The 21,311-nt window shown below is 41.3% G+C and overlaps 1 protein-coding gene across 1 annotated transcript in view; it reads left to right on the forward strand.

Moving 5' to 3' along the window:
• Nucleotides 1–21,311, forward strand: part of LOC106585133 (netrin receptor UNC5D-like) — a 231,934-nt gene that overhangs the window by 133,630 nt on the left and 76,993 nt on the right. Inside the window, exon 3 of the mRNA XM_014170997.2 lies at nucleotides 18,186–18,402. Coding sequence (XP_014026472.2) covers nucleotides 18,186–18,402 — 217 coding nt within the window. The remainder of the gene's footprint in view (nucleotides 1–18,185; nucleotides 18,403–21,311) is intronic.

The following is a 21,311-nucleotide window of genomic DNA, read 5'->3' on the forward strand; positions in this document are numbered from 1 at the left end:
GGCGACAAAACTCTAGATGTCCTTTACTCCACACACAGAAACGCATACAAGGCCCTCCCTTTGGCAAATTAGAGCATAACTGTAGTAACCTGGTATATTAATGTTTACCAATAGATGGCAGTATTGACTCAAGACAGGGTTTGCTTTCTGCTAGCCGTAGCCGTTTCCTATGTCTGCCTATACAACTGTGATTTAAGAAAGCTTCAGGTAGCTTAAGCCAGGTGCATTAGAGAATGTTATTCTAAGTTACAATTAAATACTAAACCATACTTACGTGTCATGAGTCATCAATCTAAGAAGCCTCTAAGGATACTACAATAACTCTATCCTCCTGCTTCCTACTTAGAATTAAAAACTCAAACAGGAAGTACCAGTACCAGCTCAATACAGAAGGGGTGCGATGAAGCGGATGCTAAGCTACTGGACTGTTTCGCTAGCACAGACTGGAATGTGTTCCGGGATTCTTCCAAAAACATTGAGGAATTTACAACATCAGTCACCGGCTTTAACACTAGAATCTCTGAAGCGGTCATTTTGACTGGCTTGAGAATGGCGCTAGAGGGAATAGTGGTCGCTTTATGGGCTCCTGACCAACTGTGCTATTTTATATATGTTTTGCTCTGGTCTTAACTTTTTTTGTACATAATGTTTCCACCATCATTTCCTATGACCGAAAAGAGCTTCTGGACATCAGAACAGCTATCACTAACCTCAATTTGGACGAAGACTTCGACTTCAATGAGTCGGAGGCGAAAGACATATTGATTATCCCAGACCAGGCTCAAATCCCCCGACGGGATAGAGAATAGAGGCCGGCGTGCTGGATTACTGACGAGACTACGTCAGAGAATGGATAAATCGCCTCTACCCTCCGTTCTATTGACGATTGTGCAATCACTGGATAATAAATGGGATGAGCTCCATTCGAGACTATCCTATTAACCTGATCTGAAAAACTGTAATATCGTATGTTTCTCAGAGTCGTGGCTGAACAAGGACATGGTTTAATATAAATCTAGCAGTTTTTTTCTATACATTGGTAGAACAGAACCTATGTAAGAATTATGTTAATTGACTACAGCTTAGCATTCAATACCATAGGACCCTGGGACTGAACACTTCCCTCTGCAACTGGATCCTGGACTTCCTGACCGGCCGCTCCCAGGTGGTGGGGGTAGGTGACAACACATCTGCCATGATAACAATTAACATGGGTGGGCCTTCGGTGTGTGTGCTTAGTCCCCTCCTGTACTCCCTGTTCACCAACGACTGCGTGGCCGCGCATGACTCCAACACCATCATCAACTTTGCTGACGACATGACGGTGGTAGGACTGATCACAAATGAAGATGAGGCAGCCTATAGGGAGGTCAAAGACCTGGCAGTGTGGTGCCAGGACAACAACCTCTCCCTCAAAGTCAGCAAGACAAAAGAGCTGATCGTGGATTACAGGAAATGGAGGGGCGAGCACAACCCAATCCACATCGATGGGACTGTAGTGGACAGGGTAAAGAGTTTCAAGTTCCTCAGTGTCCACATCACTAAGGAATTAACATGGTCCACACTGTTGTGAAGAGGGCACGACAGCGCCTCTTACCCCTTAGGACACTGAAAAGATTTGCCATGGGCCTTCAGATCCTCAAAAGTTCTACAGCTGCACTACTGAGAGCATCTTGACCGGCTGCATCACCGCTTGGTATGGCAACTGCAAGGCACCCGACCACAAGGCGCTACAGAGGCTGGTGAAGAAGGCCCAAAAAACTGTCTGTCTCCAGCCACCCAAGCAATAGACTGTTCTCTCTGCTCCCACACGGCAATCGGTACCATTGGACCAAGTCTGGAACCAACAGGACCCTGAACATCTTCTACCCCCAAGCCATAAGACTGCTAAATAGCTAATCAAATGGCTACCCGGACTACCTGCGTTGTTTGTTTTTTTAACTATCTTGCACTGACTATGCATACACACTGAACTCTACCCACACAGTCACACACACACTGACACCCCTACACACACACATTACATACACCCATAGACATAACATGTGCATACAGACAACTCACACTTTCACACTCACTTTCTCCGCATACGCTACTGCAGTTCAGTTTATTATCTACCCTGTTGCCTAGTGACTTACCCCTACCTAAAGCGTATGTACATAGCTACCTCAATTACCTCGTACCTCTGCACATCGACTCGGTACTGGTATTCCCTGTTATTTTTACTCTTTATGGTAATTCACTGTGTATTTATTCATCGTGTCACTTTGAATATATTTTTTTTATATTTAACTCTGCATTGTTGGAAAAGGACCCGTAAGGAAGCATTTTAATGTTAGTGTACGCCTGTTGTTTACGAAGCATGTGTCAAATAAAATGTTATTTTTTTATTTCAACTTATTTTAGGGTGCGGAGTATTTTTCTCTGCTCATACAGGAATAGCAAAGACCTAGTTCACTAATTTCTATTATTATTATTTTGATTTTGATTTATCAGGCGTTGCTGCACCCTCAGCACCCCTACTTCCCACAGCTATGGTTGCACCAGAAGCAGGATAACTCCAGTGGAGACACCAGTTCTTTGAAGCAGTGGATCTGGTGCAATCAGAAGTGGAGAGAAGATTTGACCAGGAAGGGCTAGGGATATCAGCAAGAGAGAACCATCATTGACCCAGAAAAAGGAAGCACAACTCAACTGGATGCACAGACCCTTGACTCCCTTCACCTCCCCGCTACCGTTCTCGTCGTGCCTGAACGTTCGAGCTCGGTCCGACCCAAGCCCAGTGAGCTGATCCCCGAGCCCAGGCCCAGTCCGACGTCACAGAAATGAAATGAACCCGAAAAAAAGCCATATTTCCGAAAAACATATTGATGTAAAGTGGTGGCAACGGAGTGAGGAGATGAGGAAACAGCCTTTGGGCCTAGAAATTAAATAACAAAGGTAGCCTTGAATAATGAAATCATAAATAAATAACTAGATTTTCGGCAAAACTATTTGAATAATCGCTCAACAGTCCTGTGTATTGAATGCATGTTGGATTTGGAAAACATTTGGATCAGTTACGGGTCTACTTTCGATAGTTTACAAGGTCCAGCAAGGCACATTAGGAGGGCAGTCATGGGGTGTATTTTGTTAGGATGTATCGACGTTAACAAATGCCATTGGAATATGAGCTTCTCCTGATTCTGAGATGCACTGCCTGTCATGGTCTTGTGGATCATCATTCTCCCGAGTGCACGCCAGCCTATTCATATCGCAATTTGAAACATTTCAATCATTAGAAAGATGTGTGTTATCATGGCCACACATTTCTCTGGCCGAGCCAATATTGGAATCCTGGCGTCACTAATGTCTGCAGCTGCTGCGGCTGAGAGCAACCCGTAGTAGGTTAAAAGGTGCAGAGACACAGCACAGCAAGCCCGAAACCCACACAACCTGACTCAATTCACAGAATTTGAGCTGGCCCGGTTTCTGCTGAAAATGAGAACTATAGCTTGCAATAGTCTCCCCCTTCTATTTTCTATTAGTTTACAATTAAAAGGGATGTAAGGAACATGGCACTCTCTCACCCTCGGCTCGCAGGCCGGCTCCGGCCCATGTCAAACACGTAGGCTTACTAGCCCACTAGTAAGCAACACAGGGCGCTGCCTCGCCGGTGAGTGCCTTTCTCCGCAGTGGCTCGCATAGCTGTCCATGGTCCCGAAACCATTTATTTTTGTGCTCTGTTTTTTTAGGCACAATCTTGTGTTTGCTAATTTAGTTACCCCTCTCGTACTCTCTCTCACGATCTCTCTCATACAGAAATCTGTTGTAATTACGCAGTACAAAGAAATGTGCACGCTGTTCACAACTGGCTTTTTTTGCAGACAGCCATGAGTTGGGCTGCACAGATTAACTTGGGCTGCACAGATTAACTTGGGCTGCACAGATTAACTTGGGCTGCACAGATACTGTTACCGAGTCTTGTCCTTAGGCTAGGCTACTCATCACATTAGGAATTGCATTTTATTATTAGTCTGCATAGATGCATGCAATGCTTTATGATATAGGATAATTCTGGTGGTCTGCCCGGGGTGTTAGTGAGCATGCTTGTGCCTCTGTTGCTTCTCTTTACTCCCTAGAGTTTAAGTGAGGGTTTTAGAGAACAGAACAGTCAAGAGTGTAGACACCTTCGTCAGCGCAAGTCCTCTCTTCTTAACTCTGCTCAGCCACACTCCTCTCCGCTCCGCTCCTCTCCTCTCCTTCAATAGCCTTGTGGTTGGATTAGCCTGACACCTTAGGCTGACACTCGCGGCTTTCAAATGAAGAGGATTCCTGCTGAAATCCAAGAGAGGGTGCTCACCATGTAAAGCTTACACTCACACAGCCTAACAGTATTCTTCCTCGCCCTCTACCTAGCTCAACCCCTGTAAAAAATCCATGAGAAAGTCCCCAGTGATCTTCAGCGTGTGACAATGAAAGTGTATGGTTTAAAGGACTTTGGGTCCAGAGGCAGCTGTGAAATAGTAATGTGTAACTGAGTGAGGAAGGGAGGCAACCAGGAGAGTGGCAGATGAATGGAGTGCTCTGGTGTCTGGATCAACAGGTAGCCTACTTCTGCTGCTGTCCATTTCCTTTCATTGCTGGGAGGCTTATTGCTGGAAGGAGAGACACAAACTGTCAAACAAAACAGGGGTATGAGAGACGCAGCAGTCCTAGTATGATTCCTTTTTCTTTTTACAGCATTTGGCTGTTCAGTAGATTACCTATCATGGCATGCAGGTTGACATTTATTGTCATGAGTCTTGTTCTGGAGGCAAAACTGAGCGATTTTTTCCCCCTTAGGCCAGCAGAAAAGTCAAAATTGTATTGTAAAAATGTGCTTTTTGGTCATAATTTAAGTATGGGTTAGGCATTAGGGTTAGCGGTGTAGTTAGGGTTAGGTTAAAGATCTGATTTTATGGCTTTGTGCTAGTGACCACTGCAGAGCTACCTCCAGAACAAGATTCATGGCGAAAAATGCTAACCTCCTTTTGGCATATCCCCGTCCTTATTCATCACACTGTACAAGCTCAGTCCTCTGCACTCCACAGCGTTCCAAAAGCAAAGTGAACAGAACTGACTGAAGCCTACATGCAGAGTTATGATTGCCATGCCGTGGTATATCTCGGAGACATAATTGATTTAAATCTTTATGCTAAACAAGGTCCCCTGGCTCATTGGCATTGTTTCCCTTGTCCCCGATCACAGCATCAGTACCACGGCAGACACCGCAAACGTCCCTAGATACAGATAACCACCATGGCATTTATCTGCACTGCCTGCCTTCACATCCATCCAGCATCCAGGCAGGCAGCTCTCTGCTCAATCGGGGGGAAAGCATCAGCCTGCTGCCCGCCTTCCACCCAGTGACTGGCAGCAGATAGGAGGAAAGCGAGGAGCATTTAAGAGGCAGTGTAAAAATGTACAGACGTAATGAGGAAATAAGTGACTTATTGGCTGCTTACTCATTGCCTTCATTAAGCCTCATACTGTATTTACAAACATCTATCATGAGATGAGAGAGAGACGAGCAGGCAGCCTAGAGTGAGACTAGGGATGCTTTATGGAGTGTGCATTGTCACCTTGTTCCAATTATCTGTTACCTTTGACTACGTTAAGTGTGTAGGCATTAAGAAGAGGACAGGGTTCGTAATTAGCAGTTTGCAGTGAAAAATTGATGTGTACTCTCAGCCAAATCAAAAGCATCTATTGGGGTCACCAGGCCTTTTTAGCTGTCAACGCTTCCTGTTGAATTAGCCCATTAGACCAGATGAAGGGCACCCACTTTCTTCTCCATTTGCTGTCCTTCATTTGGTCTAATGGGCTAATTATACAGTATATAACGCCCTGGCAATAAAGTGTCTGCATGGAGCAGTCAGTTCCTATTGAGAGTAGGACAAGCACAGACATCAGTAACGTGGAAATGAACAATCTGTCAGGAATCAATTTAACAAAGGATGTGTCAGCATTGGCCCCACTGCCTGTCAGGTTTGGGAGTAATTCATTTATTCTACAGGTTGTATCCCCCTTTCCCTTCCAATCTACCTCCTGTAGCAGAAATAACATAATTTCATCTTCTTCTGCTTGTGAAACAATGTCCAACTTGTCACATAATGATCTGGGAAAGATTACAGGGATTCAGAATGTATTCCTAAGCCCTTGTCTTTTTCCACATTTTGTTGTGTTACAGCCTGAATTTAAAATGGATTAAATTGAGATTTTTTTGTCACTGGCCTAAGTAAAGGACGTCACGCTGCTTGCTTAGCAAGCACCACTTCTCACGATTTGGCCCATGCCTTGCTAGCACACGTGACCGCCCTCCTGAAGCGTCTTACCAGTCGGCGCCACGCAGAAGGCTAGCTATTCGCTGGCGCAAGTGCGGACACTTCAGGCTGAGGATCCCCATGTGCTACACCTATACACAATACCCCATAATGTGAAAGTGGAATAATGTTTTGGAGATTTTTTTACACATGAATTAAAAATGAAAAGCTGTAATGTCTTGAGTCAGTAAGTATTCAACCCCTTTGTTTATGGCAAGCGTAAATAAGGAGTAAACCTTTGCTGAACAAGTCACATAATCAGTTCCTTGGAGTCACTCTGTGTGCATTAATAGCGTTTAACATTATTTTTGAATGACTACATCATCTCTGCACCCCACACATACCATTTTAAACACAGATTCAACCACAAACACCAGCATTTTCAAATGCTTCACAAAGAAGGGCACCTATTGGTAGCTGAAAAAAAAAGAATCAGACATAGAATATCCTTTTGAGCATGGTGAAGTTATTAATTACACTTTGGATGGTGTACTGTATCAATACACCAGCTCACTAAAAAGATAGTCGTCCATCCTAACTCAGCTGCTGGAGAGGAAGGAAACCGCTCAGGGATTTCACCAGGAGGCCAATGGTGACTTGAAAACAGTTACACAGAGTTGAATGGCTGTGATAGGAGAAAACTAAGGATGGATTAATAACATTGTAGTTAGTCTACAATACTAACCTAATTGACAGAGTGATAACGTTTCAAAACATGCATCTTATTTGTAACAAGACACTAAAGTATTACTACAAAAAATGTGGCAAAACAATTAACTTTTTGTCCCAAATACAAAATGTTAACTTTGGGGCAAATCCAATACAACACATTACTTACTGAGTACCACTCTGAATATATGTTCAAGCATAGTGGTGGCTGCATCATGTTATAGGTATGCTTGTAATCGATAAGGACTGAGGAGTTTTTCTGGATAAAAAAATGTCTAATTGAGCACAGGCAAAATCCCAGAGGAAAATCTGGTTCAGGATGCTTTCCAACAGACACTGGGAAATTAATATACCTTTCAGCAGGAAAATAACCTAAAACACAAGGCAAATCTAAACTGGATTTGCTTACCAAGAAGACAGTGAATGTTCCTGAATGGCCGAGTTACAGTTTTGACTTAATATCCTTGAAGGTGGTGTATAAGTCAAGATTCATCACTATTATTTATGTTTTATTTTATTTAACTAGGCAAGTCAGTTAAGAACACATTCTTATTTTCAATGATGGCCTAGGAACAGTGGGTTAACTGCCTTGTTCAGGGGCAGAACGAACAACAGATTTTTACCATGTCAGCTTGGGGAATTGATCTTGCAACCTTTTGGTTACAAGTCCAACACTCTGACCACTAGGCTACCTGGGTTACCAACATATACAAATAATGATTGACATTTTCATTAAAAAACATTATTTTGATGAATGTATTCATACTATTTCATCCTTACACGAGATATAGTCCCGACACAAATCTAAGGTTGCTACCCAAGCCGGCTGGTTGTTGGTTCGGTTGCCAGAGACACGACCCAGTCGTTAAGTCTTTTTGTTCTGTAGCTATGGACGCGACCCAGTCGCTCGTTCTAAGTGTTCCATTGCCATACTGGCTGGCAACGTTCTTATCCCTTGCTTGCTAGCCAACTACGGCTAACTTACGGTCACGTCAAGAGTAACAGCAAAGTAGCTGCGTTTGCGTTTGTTTAAGCTGTTTTCTAGTGACATTTATTTGGATACACCCATAACAATGAGCTAATGATGCGCAATTTCGCCTTTCATAGAAAATGTGCTCTCTCGTCGGGACACTGTTGTTCAGAGGAGTTAGCCAACCACACAGCCTACACAATCACTTCAAACTGAAGCTGGAAAGACTGCAAACTATCTGCATTTTGTTTCGTTTGAACGGTTTTCTATTGATATTTCTATTTTTTTACTTTTTTTTTTTTACTGGGGCGAATATCAGCCATAATAATGCAGATAGATTGTAGATCTAATTGTCTGCGTCATTTCCAATCCCCCACATGTTTACTGTTGCCTTGTTTACTCTTATTGGAATTCATTCATTTCTTTGTCAGAACGGCAACTTACAAATATGTATTTTCCCCTTCATAAAAAAGCATTTGGTGCTCAAGGCCCTTCTGGCTACAGACAATAACTATATAATTGGCTTCGCAAACTGTGTGCGTCAAATCGTAAGAATGTTGTGTAAGAAGACATTACACAATTCTATCTTCAAAAGTTCAGGGTCATTTCTGAAAGTTTCAGTCCCTAGAAGACCTTGTGTATTGAGTCCTGTACTCAGATGTTTTGCTGTGTTTACTGCATTTGTGAATGTACTATATCCTATAGTATGTGTGCATTCATTCATGTATCTATTAGACACAACAACATGCATGGGAGGTGGCGATGGAAAGTGGGGGCCGGACGATTCGATTTCAGTGGACAGAATTGGATTTGATGGTGGGGCATAATAGCTTTCATGGGCTTTTACAGCTCTGAATAGCTTAGCTGTATCGTCCTTGATGGGATTGAGGGATGAGCCCAGCGATTCTGGGATGAAGCCCAGCGATGGCATCCTGTTCCTCCTTATTGTTCTGGGCCCAGGAGTGATGTGGGCTCTCCCTGAACTAGAGGCTTCATATGAAGAGTCCTGGACTGCATCCAAAATGACACCCTATTTCCTTTATAGCCCATAGGTCTCAGGTCAAAAGTAGTACACTATAAAGGGAATACTATTAAGGGAATACAGTAGAGTGCCATTTGGGATTCATCCCAGATCTATCTTGAACTATAATCCCATCTTGTATTGTTGAGCCTGTTTGTTAGATCAATGTTTCCTCTCTCTCTGTTAAATTGATGAGGTAATCTAATGCACAATGGCAAGCAAACCTGTTCCAGCTGCTTGCCAAACTGACTTGAAGGAATAACCTGGTATGAATTGTGTGCTCACGTAGGGACATATTGGGCATCTGCACAAAGACATTCTGTGCACAAAGAGGAGGGCTTGCAGTAGAGATAAGATGCATTCAGGCTCAACAGTCACAGTGCTGGTAATCAGTCCTCGCCCAATGCCTGCGTTTAGTGGTCTATTCTGATTTCATTCATCCACAAATTACCCTAAAGAGACTGATTTCGACTAATGTGGAAGAGAATTGCTTGAATTGTTCTCCATGTATTCTTCTTTATTGTTCCTGACTATGTTTACGTATGATGAATGAGAAATGTGAACATTGTCTGCGGGGAAACTACAGATTTTCAATATGAACATGGTGAGAGTAGTGAATCCAAAGTACTGCCTCAGGATGTGAAAGGTCTGTTTTTCCTATAGACCAGTGACACTTCTTTGAGACTAATTATTTTCCAGGCATATCACTTTCCAAACATAATTTCATTCTATGGCACGTCTTAGTAGAGTAGTTTAAATGACTTACCTTTAGTTCAAAATGTTAGTTAAAGCTACACTGCGTAGCTATGTGTGTACCGCTGACTTTTGGAGACAGTATTTTTTTTTCTAGATTTGAACACGATTTCCCAGAATCTCATAGATGACTCTCTCATTGATGATCTAGTACAGTGGTCGGCAAACTTTTCTGAGTCGAGATCACTTTGAGTCAAAATGCCAACCGATATCTACATCTCAGATTTATTTTTGCATGACTTAAAAAATGTACGCCTATGCAACATTATCCTATTAAAACTATACTGTAGCAAGGAAGTTTGTGCAGCAAGCTATAGGCGAAATACATTATCGCCGCATATTGGCTTTGCTTGAACTGCCCTGGCAATGCATGGTTGTTCTTTTCAGACCAACATTTTTTTTATCTAGGCTACATGATCACATCGGTAATAGATCGGTTGTTGTATTGCTTGTGACGCACATCTGAGTGGCCATACATTTTTAAATAATTAGCTATTTTTGTATTTTACTGGGCTGATGGTGCCTGCATCTGATGGTCAATCTCAGCAGAGGGAGAGAGCAGCAGACTGTGGGTCCCCCTCTCAACGTCTCTCCCCTCTCCCTTTCCTGCGCTCACACTGACCAAAAAGGTACATTGTCTTCCAACTGATGTAGAAACTCGAGTCGCACCGCATTATTTCTGTCTCATGCACAAATTAATGTTGTTACTCCAATGACCAAAGAAAGTGAAAACAAGCTACTAATAATAACTCATGCCTATTGATACACTTCCTACTCATTCATTACAGCTGCGGTGCTGGTTGTACCACGAGTGGAAGTAGGGAGAACACACATTTTATGGCTTATAAAAGTGTTGAATAAAAAGTGTTGACAGTGCTGAGTAATTCTTTTTACATGAACTCACTCATAAAAACAGCAGCTCTTTGCTGTATTCGTTGAATCTCTAGTCATGGTTTTAAAAGTTTAGAAATCTCACAGTATCAACTTTGCTGTAGCTTTCTTTTACACCTACAGACACGGTAATCTGAACCATTCGATTGGTCAGTAGTAGGTCTATAGTACACTTGATTTGCTCTCTGGGCCTGCCGGAAAGGCACATACCGCCAACAGTGGGAGACAAATAAAAAAAGTAGGAACGCAAAGTTTTATTGTTGGGTTTTTTACAGAAATGTATGGCGAACGATTATGAATGCCTTGGAGATCGACCGGTTGGTGACCACTGACCTGGGTACATCCAGTACATCAGCATCCGCTCTGAAGCTGGTGGAGATTCGGGACTGTAAGTGGATGTGATAGATAACAGTTTTAAAAAAGAAGACTCATCATTTACATTTTACAATGTCTTGAGAACAGGTAACACACTGGGTATAATTATCTTTTTGTATTTATTTTTATGTTGGAGACATGCAATAACATTAGCTACAGTGTCTCATAAAATATTACATCACAATCTGACGTTAGCTAGCAAGCTAACTTGGTAAATTAGATGGCTCTCAAACGTGGAAAGTGCAAAACAATGCATTTTGACTCTCATAGCTCTGCATTTACAGAACATAACTTTGGCTTTAGCATGCATCGGTAATCCTTTGTCCTTCTGACAATACTACTGTACTGGGTATTGCCCAACATTAGTATGGTCCCTTGCTTTGGATTCTCGAGAACTATGGTAGTCCTTAGCTAGCTATCTATCTACTTGCAAGCTAATGAACTCGTTTTTTTTTTTTCAAATAGTCATTTATGATAATGTCAAGCGGCGGTAAATGTTTATCAAACAAAAGGCAAGGAAATTGGTATTAATATGATGTAGCCTAATCATAGACAACACATTCAATCATTACAACTTCCTAACAGTGTTGTTCATGTGTTTTTTTCTGAAGGATTCCAGTTTTGAGGGGGCAAAGGCAAGGCTTCAGAAAGAATTGCAGAGGAAGACCTTGAGGGCTGCTAAGATGACTGCACAGACTGCTAAATACTTCAATCTAGACTCCTGCACTTTACAACACACGACTGCTGCCATTTCACCACTACACTATTCTATTTATTTATTACCAAGTATGTTTACATAAATTGTACACTTTCCAAGATTACACTGTACTTTATTCTTCAGATGCCATCTACTAGGCATCTATGCTAGGCATAAGCAACTACTTTGTAAGTAGTTTTCTTTGTGAGTTTTTTCATGGTTAGGGTGATATCAGTTCAGTACTTTATCCTAATTGTTTCCTCACACTGTGCTTTTGTTATTGAAGTTACAGAGACTACCTTGTTTTCTTGCTTATCTCCCTAATAAACCTTTATTTGACCTGATCTGTCTAATCGGACCGACTTGTTTTTTTTATAGTATTTACAACAGGGTAGTCCATCCACCTTCCTGCATATCTACCCTCTTGTAGGAAACCTTCAGGATCGTAGATATCCAGGAAGAAAGTACAGTTTTGTAAATTAATCTAAAACAATTCCAAAAGTACAACAATGATGCCTAAATGCTTGATAAAGAATGGACAAATATTTTTTCTCACAAGTTTATTGTTGTGCACACAAACTTCTCTTATTTTTATATGATTTATAGGTTTGGTTGTAAGTCCCTCTCTTTCAACATTTCTCAGTACTCTGTAGGTTTTTACAATTCCAGAGAGCCACCAAATCTGACAACAATAGGGAAAGCTCAGGTCCTTCCCCTCTCAAAGGTTTGCTAACCGCATCCTGTGTTGCGTAGCAACGTGTTCTCAAAGTTGTAGCAGCTCAGCCGTTGTTGGTGGCACTTCAGGGAGTCTTCTTATGCAAACTTCTTAAATAGCTGAAAGATAGAATAATATTTTATGTATTCTGTCTATTGAATGTTATTAGTATTAGTGCAGAACTGAAGCATTGACATCTGTTGAAAATAATAACAGGACATTTTTTCATTTTACATATACAAATCTATGGACAGATACTCCAATCTCCGCTGTGGAGCTTTGCAGCTCCTTCAGGGTTATCTTTGGTCTCTTTGTTGTGTCTCTGATTAGTGTCCTCCTTGCCTGGTCCGTGAGTTTTGGTGGGCGGCCCTCTCTTGGCAGGTTTGTTGTGGTGCCATTATTCTTTACATTTTTTAATAATGGATTTAATGGTGCTCCGTGGGATGTTCAAATTTTCTGATATTTTTTTATAAAGCAATCCTTATCTGTTCTTCTCCACAACTTTGTCCCTGGCCTGTTTGGAGAGCTCCTTGGCGTTCGTGGTGCCCCTTGCTTAGTGGTGTTGCAGACTCTGGGGCCTTTCAGAACAGGTGTAGACTGTTTATACTGAGATCATGTGAAGATCATGTGACACTTAGATTGCACACAGGTGGACTTTATTTAACTAATTATGTGACTTCTGAAGGTAATTGGTTGCACCAGATGTTATTTAGGGGCTTCATAGCAAAAGGGATGAATACATATGCATGCACCACTTTTCGTTTTTTTAATTTTTTGATTTTTTGAAACAAGTTATTTTTTTCATCTCACTTCACCAATTTGGACTATTTTGAGTATGTCCATTACATGAAATCCAAATCCAAATTCATTTAAATTAAAGGTTGTAATACAACAAAATAGGAAAAACACCAAGGGGATGAATACTTTTGCTAGGCACTGTAGATCTTGTTACCCTCCGCATTCTCCAAGGCTGGACGATGGTTGTAATTCAAATGCTGCCAGGATTCCAGCTTGTCTACATCTTGGCCAGAGAGCTCAAATGGGGAAACAACAGTCATATATCTCTGTGCGGTATGCTAACCTATTGGGATATTATGTCATCAATACTCAAAGTAAATCCTGGGTAGTTAATTTTTCTAAACAGTGTAGTTACACTGAGTGGACAGTTTATTAGGTACACCCATCTAGTACTGGGTCAGACACCCCTTTTCCTCCAGAACAGCCTGAATTATTTGGGGCATGGAAACGTTGCTCAATTGGTATCAAGGGACCTAACATGTGCCAGGAAAACATTCCCCGCACCATTACACAATCGCCACCAGCCTGTGCTGTTGACACCAGGCAGGATGGGGCCATGGACTGGTGCTGACTCTGCCATCAGAATGATGCAACGGATTCATTGGACCAGGCAATGTTTTTCCACTCCTCAATTGTCCAGTGTTGGTAATTGTGTGCCCACTGGAGCCGCTTCTTCTTGTTTTTAGCTGATAGGAGTGGAACCCGTGTGGTCATCTGCTGCAATAGCCCATCTGTGACAAGGACTGACGAGTTGTGCATTCCGAGATGCTGTTCTGCACACCACTGTTTTACTGCGCCGTTGACTGTTTGTGGCCCACCTATTAGCGTGCACAGTTCTTGCCATTCTCCTTCGACCTCTCATCGAGCTGTTTTCGCCAACAGGACTGCCGCTGACTGGGTGTTTTTTCTCTGTCGCACCATTCTCGGTAAACCCTAGACACTGTCATGCGTGAAAAGGCCAGGAGGTCTGAGATACTGAGATACTGAATACCTCGATGCCTGTCTGCCTGCTTTCTGAGATACTGAATACCTCGATGCCTGTCTGCCTGCTTTCTATAGCAAGCCACGGCCATGTGACTCACTGTCTGTAGGAGCGAACCATTTTTGGGAACAGGTTGGTGTACCTAATAAACTGGCCGCTGAGTGGACATATACCTATTATTGGAAGATGTCCACTTTATTAATAGATCAATTATTGCCTAGCTAGACCACAGAGATAAGAAATATAACAAATTAATACATATAGTCATAGTTTATTAAAACTAAATAGCAAAGCAACATTTTATACAAATGAAACAAACCAATGATGCAGTCACTAGCTAGCTAGCTGCTAACATGGCTTGAAAACAAGTAATTCATAGTAGCTATAAGACTTTTTCATTTAGATTTTTTTTATTTGACCTTTATTTGACAAGGCAAGTCAGTTAAGAACATATTCTTATTTACAATGACGGCCTACCCCAGCCAAACCCAAACCCGGACGATGATTCTCTATGTGTAATTTAATTACGCGATTAAACTAATCATGTAACTTTAATTAACTAGGAAGTTGGGGCACCATGGGAAAATGTTTAAAGAGGCTTTTTCCCCCAAGTTAATTCATTAATTTCCTGAATTCCGATATTTTCATATCTTATTAAAACAGTCGCTTATTAATGAATTTTACCTCATCAGTCTCATTACTGAACGTCGCAAACCCTTGGATATCTACACGAACCCTAGCATAGAATCATGATTTAACGATATACAAATTGGCTTAATTATTTATTTACTAACTAACTTAACCTCTATGGGCTAGGTGGGACGCTAGCGTCCCACCCGTGGTGCACTCCATCAACAGCAGGTGCATTTCAAGAGCGGCAAATTTGAATCCAAATAAATGTCAAAATTCAAATTTTTTAAACATACAACTATTTTACACCCTTTGAAAGATAAACATCTCCTTAATCTAACCACGTTTACATAAAACCAGCTAAAATGATGCACTAACCTTTTACAATCTCCATCAGATGACACTCCTAGGACATTATGTTAGACAATGCATGCATTTTTAGTTCTATCAAGTTCATATTTATATCCAAAAACAGCGTTTTACTATGGCATTGATGTTGAGGAAATCGTTTCCCTCCAATAACCGGCAGTCAAGTCAACACCACAAATTAAATAATTAAAATTAGAAAACATTGGTAAAATATTATATTGTCATTTAAAGAATTATAAATGTACATCTCTTGAACGCAATCAACTTGCCAGATTTAAAAATAACCTTACTGGGAAATCACACTTTGCAATAATCTGAGCACTGCGCCCAGAAAAATACGCGTTGCGATACAGACTAGACGTCATGTTGGGGAGATCTAAAATCGAAAATACTATGTAAATAATCCATTACCTTTGATTCTCTTCATCAGATGTCACTTCCAGGTATCACAGGTCCATAACGAATGTAGTTTTGTTCAAAAAAGCTCATCATTTATGTCCAAAAATCTCCATCTTGTTAGCACATGATCTAAGCCAGCCGGACTTCTCGTCATGAACGAGGGGAAAAAATATATTTACGTTCGTTCAAACATGTCAAACGTTGTATAGCATAAATCATTAGGGCCTTTTTTAACCAGAACATGAATAATATTCAAGGTTGACGAATGCATACTCTTTTATAACGTATTGGAACGAGGGTACCCAACATGAACTCGCGCGCCAGGTGTCTAATGGGCCATCATCGTTCCATGGCTCTTGTTCGGTCAGATCTCCCTCCAGAAGACTCAAAACACTTTGTAAAGGCTGGTGACATCTAGTGGAAGCAATAGGAAGTGCCAAAATATTCCTCAGCCCCTGTGTTTTTCAATGGGATAGGTTTAAAGGTAATACAACACATCAGGTATCCACTTCCTGTCAGAAAATGTCTCAGGGTTTTGCCTGCCAAATGAGTTCTGTTATACTCACAGACACCATTCAAACAGTTTTAGAAACTTTAGAGTGTTTTCTATCCATATATAATAAGTATATGCATATTCTAGTTACTGGGTAGGATTAGTAACCAGATTAAATCGGGTACATTTTTTTTATCCAGCCGTGCAAATACTGCCCCCTAGCCCTAACAGGTTAATCAATCAATCACAGAATTATAATAACACACACACAATATGTCATACATTGGTTGCTACGTGATACAAAGAAAAAGTCTCTAGCGGACGAAACCGATATGACGGCTTGGTAGACAAAGGAAGGGGGTGGGGACCGCTCAAGAGCGGGAAACTCAGCGGAATCAAGTACATACAGTTGACTACACTACACTCATGGAAATGCCTATACTTAGAACATGAACAACCGCTCATTCGAAAATATATTGCAATTTACATATTTACAAGTGTACACCTTTGTTGTCCCTCTGTGGTCGCCGGTCCATCTGCTGGATAGGCAGTTGACTGAAGGCCTCAGGTTTGTCCACTAGAGATCTAAGTGTGTGTGAGGTGTAGGGTTGTTATAATGGATACTTCAGAGTACCAATCGGAAATGTTCTTAGATCGAATGCCTTTACCAGACTAAAGTATTTAAACAGCTGCAGCCTGAATAATTGTTCTTTTGTTTGTAGATTTCTTATCCATTTCAACGTGGGAATGATCTCCACGTTCTCTGGTCTAGTCCTTTTGTAGAGTTGCCAACCATTTCAACATGTAGCAACAGCTCCATATTTTCTGGTCTAATGTAAATTTTGTCACAAGTTGTTTTATACTCTGTGGAAGAAGGGGGCGTTTCCATGACACTGATGTAAATGTCTGTACTCACGGGATGTGGCCACTGACTAGTTCAAACTTTATATCTAAACAAGTATCTCATTTAGAAGGCCAGCATCACATTACATCTTCTCACAAATAGTTACATATTCAATCAGATATTTTATACCACATTCAAATGCAAACCCCATAATTGAGAAGTGTACACAACCGATGACACAGTAATGTGTGTTTCCTGTCCTTCATGAGATCACCAAATGAAGCACACTCAACATGACTGACCCTTAAGTGTCCAAGGACCACTCCCACATTCTCAAAAATAGAAATATTGCTTAATTATTTAAACTTTTGATATCCAAGTGTCTCTCTGTGTTCCACAGTTTACATTCCTACCTCGAACACTAGAGAGCATAGAGGCAGCGTATTTTACGACCGCCATAAAACAGCGGACTTCCCACTCTCCTCCTCTACAAGAGAGAGCATGCTGTAGAGCGGACCCACTGTAACCTGATCCTTCAGATCGTCACAGGAGAGTCATGACACGAGCTAGCTAACTAGCTAGCCCTCTCCAGTTTGTTAGTGCAAATCCGAGGTCCACTCTCATCTTGAACCGCACTCTATTGTTTTCCCTTTTCACAGTTTCTTTGGGTTATATGGAGGAGCTGCTGGGACATGTCGTTTGCTCCCCGCATCTGCCATATCTCTTCGCTAGCGAAGTGTGGATATGCATCCCATTTTTCTTCCGTCTCTGGGATGCTAGGAGTATGCAATTGAGATCTTCTCAATCTGAGGCAATGAGCTTGTGGCGGAAACTTGTCATTCATTGTGCACAGTACTAAATCTGTCAGGAAAATCCAAACCAACAGCCAAATCAAATACAGTGGTTTCAGGCGCTAAAGTGTTGGCGCTAAATTGTTACTGTTGAATCACATTGAATGACAACGAGCAACTTACAGCTTTTGGACATAGAAAAAGTTACATAATGCAGCTTTAAAATCTTCATAACATATCTATCAGCGCTTTTTCCTGGGTTTCGTTTTGAATGTCAGGCATAGTCACCCAGAAGAACATTGCATTGCTTTCTCTTTGGGAATTTAGGCTGGGTATCTGCTGTATCTGTAAAGCACTTTGTGACAACTGCTGTGCTGATGTAAAAAGGACTTTATAAAATAAATGTAATTGATTGATTGAACTAACTAGTCTCTCTCTTTGCAGGAGCCACAGGTGAAATCCTGCCAGACTTCCCTACCATCAGTCCCAGGTACCCTGCCTCACTTCCTGAAGGAACCAGAAGATTCCTACATAATCAAAAGCAACCCAATCAAGCTGCTGTGTCGGGCTGTGCCTGCCTTGCAGATCTTCTTCAAGTGCAATGGAGAATGGGTGCACCAGAATGAACATGTGTCCCGGGAGTACATGGATCAGAACACTGGTAAGAAGCCATAGAGATCCTATAATCCAGGGGTATTCAAATCCTACCACGGATGTTTGGAGTTGTGTAGAATGGCGCCGGAGGGGATGGCTGACATTTTACATGATCCTAACCAACTGTGCTATTTTGTTAGTTTTTGCGTTGTTTGTAACTTATTTTTTACTTATTTTGTACATAATGTTGCTGCTGCCGTCTCGTTTGACCGAAAATAACTTCTGGACTTCAAAACAGTGACTACTGAACTCGAACTGGAAGAATATTTTTTTTTCTCGGGAACGGGCCCAAATCCCCGTCATTTGCGTGAAGAAAAGATGGAGAAAAAGGGGGCAGAGGTCGGGCTGCCTTCTGAGAATTCGTAGGCGAGTGAGTAAACCTCCACTACCATCCGTTCTATTGGCCAACGTGCAATCATTGGAAAATAAAATGTATGACCTACGATCAAGATTATACTACAAACGGGACATTAAAAACTGTAATATTTTATGTATCTGAACGACGACATGGATAATATAGAGCTGGCTGTATTTTCCATGCACCGGCAGGGCAGAGAAGCTACGCCTGGTAAGTAGTGCTTGCCTGAGGTAGAGAACCTTATGATAAACTGTAGACCACGCTATTTACCAAGAGAGTTCTCATCTATATTATTCGTGGCTGTCTATTTACCACTACAAACCGATGCTGGCACTAAGACCGCACTCAAGCTGTATAAGGCCATAAGCAAACAAGAAAATGCTCATCCAGAAGCAGCGCTCCTAGTGGCCGGGGACTTTAATGCAGGCAACTTAAATCAGTTTTTCCTCATTTCTACCAGCATGTGACATGTGCAACCCGAGGAAAAAAAACTCTGGAATATGTTCCGGGATTCATCAAATGGCATTGAGGAGTATAATACCTCAGTCCTCGGCTTCATCAATAAGTGCATCGACGACGTCATCCCCATAGCGACCGTACGTACAAATCCCAACCAGAAGTCAGGGATTACAGGCAACATCCACTTCAAGCTAAAAGCTAGAGCTGCCGCTTTCAAGGAGTGAGACACTAATCCGGATGCTTATAAGAAATGCCGCTATGCCCTCAGACGAACCATCAAACAAGCAAAGCGTCAATACAGGATTAAGATTGAATCCTACTACACCGGCCCTGACTCTCGTCGGATGTGGCAGGGCTTGAAAACTATTAAGGACTACAGTGGTTCCTTCTTTAAAAGTTGTGTCATACTGCAGCACACCTTGCGGGCTGCCGCAGAATTCTATGGCACATTATTTAATTTCCAGCCATTGTTACCATTAATGCTAGTTAGTGCTAGTTTGACCACCAGAGGGCATCTTTGAGAAGAATTTGATAGCCTTCAATATTGGCTGTACTAGAGAATTGAAAACCTTTTTTATAAGAACATAATATATGGGATTGATTTTAAGAAATGTAGTTTCCTTAATTTGGTTAATATTATGGTGTTTCTATTCCAAGAAAAACAAAAAATTAAACCCTCATGGTTTCCGTTAGGATGGAACGGAAAATATGGTGCTGTACAATGTGACGGTTGGGAGTAGGCTACAGTACTAAGAGCATACCATTCCCACACCCTAATTGTAGTCTAACCAATACCCAAATGGAAATTCAGTGAAAATAAAAATCTCATTGATTTATCAGTCCCCATGCTTGTCTCAGAGCAGTGCTAATCGGTGCTGAAATAGTTGACCACAGCGGGAAGCCTATTGCTTCAAATCCTATTGCTTCTAACTTCAATATGCTTTTTAAATATATAATACCTACACCACTTTTAACAGCACATTACTCAACACTAGTGAGACTCATGTCGCCTACAGTAGGCCTACAGTATATCTACAAATATTATTTTCAATGACGTGACTCTCCGCCAATAATTCAATTTACAGGATTGGAGGATTCTGAATGTAATGTAATTAAATTTATTAAATGTAATGTAATGTAATGATTCTAAATTAATATCTAATGTGTATTTTTCGTTAGGGCAAATATGATCTGTGAGAATCTAAGGGGCTTTTATATAATTCTAATTTAATTAATAATAATAATTGTGCGCTGCCCTATGGGACTCCCAATCACGGTCCGATGTTATTCGAACCAGGGACTGTAGTGATGCCTCTTGCACTGAGATGGAATGCCTTAGGCCACTGCACCACTCATGAGCCAGGATCAATATGACCAATATATATTGTCCTGCTAAGAGCCCATCCTAGAAACGTTGTTTGCAGAATTCACAGCCTGCTACGCTAGTGAAAAACAGGTTAATAATAATAATACTTTTCCCCCCTTCCACTTGTTAAAGGTTCCAATTGATAATGTTTTATTTCATCAATTGGTATATTTGAGTTTAGCCACAATATTTGTTGTATTATTTGTTGGCTTTTCTGGTGGATTAAACTGAAATTGCAACCAATCACGGCCGGTTGTGATACAGCCAACCTAACTAAGAAATACATTTGACGACACAATTCTCCCCCTACCCTCCTTCTTGGCAAGAGTCTATTGTTCTGCTAATAGCCCATAATGGCACTGTACAACGTGACCGGCCGGGAGTAGGCTACAGTAATACAGTAAGAGTAAAATAATCCTAACATTTCCACACCCTAATTGTAGTCTAACAAATACAAAAACGGAGATTCAGTGAAAATAAAAAATCTTGTTGATTTATCAAGACCAGTCCCCATGCTTGTCTCAGAGCAGCACTGTCTTGACCTCTGAATGTTGTCTCTTCCATTAATTTTGAAAGAGTATTTTCCAGTAAGCAACAATTTGTTCCAATATTTCTGTCATTCAGTGATATTTATTCCCATAGTAATTCGTTATGGATCCATAAGGAAATAAACATCTGCATTTTGAAAGAGTATTTTTATCATTATTTTATTAACGAAAGCATAAAGATGCTG

The sequence above is a fragment of the Salmo salar genome, chromosome ssa24, assembly GCF_905237065.1.
Source record: "Salmo salar chromosome ssa24, Ssal_v3.1, whole genome shotgun sequence".
Classification (NCBI taxonomy): Eukaryota; Metazoa; Chordata; class Actinopteri; order Salmoniformes; family Salmonidae; genus Salmo; species Salmo salar.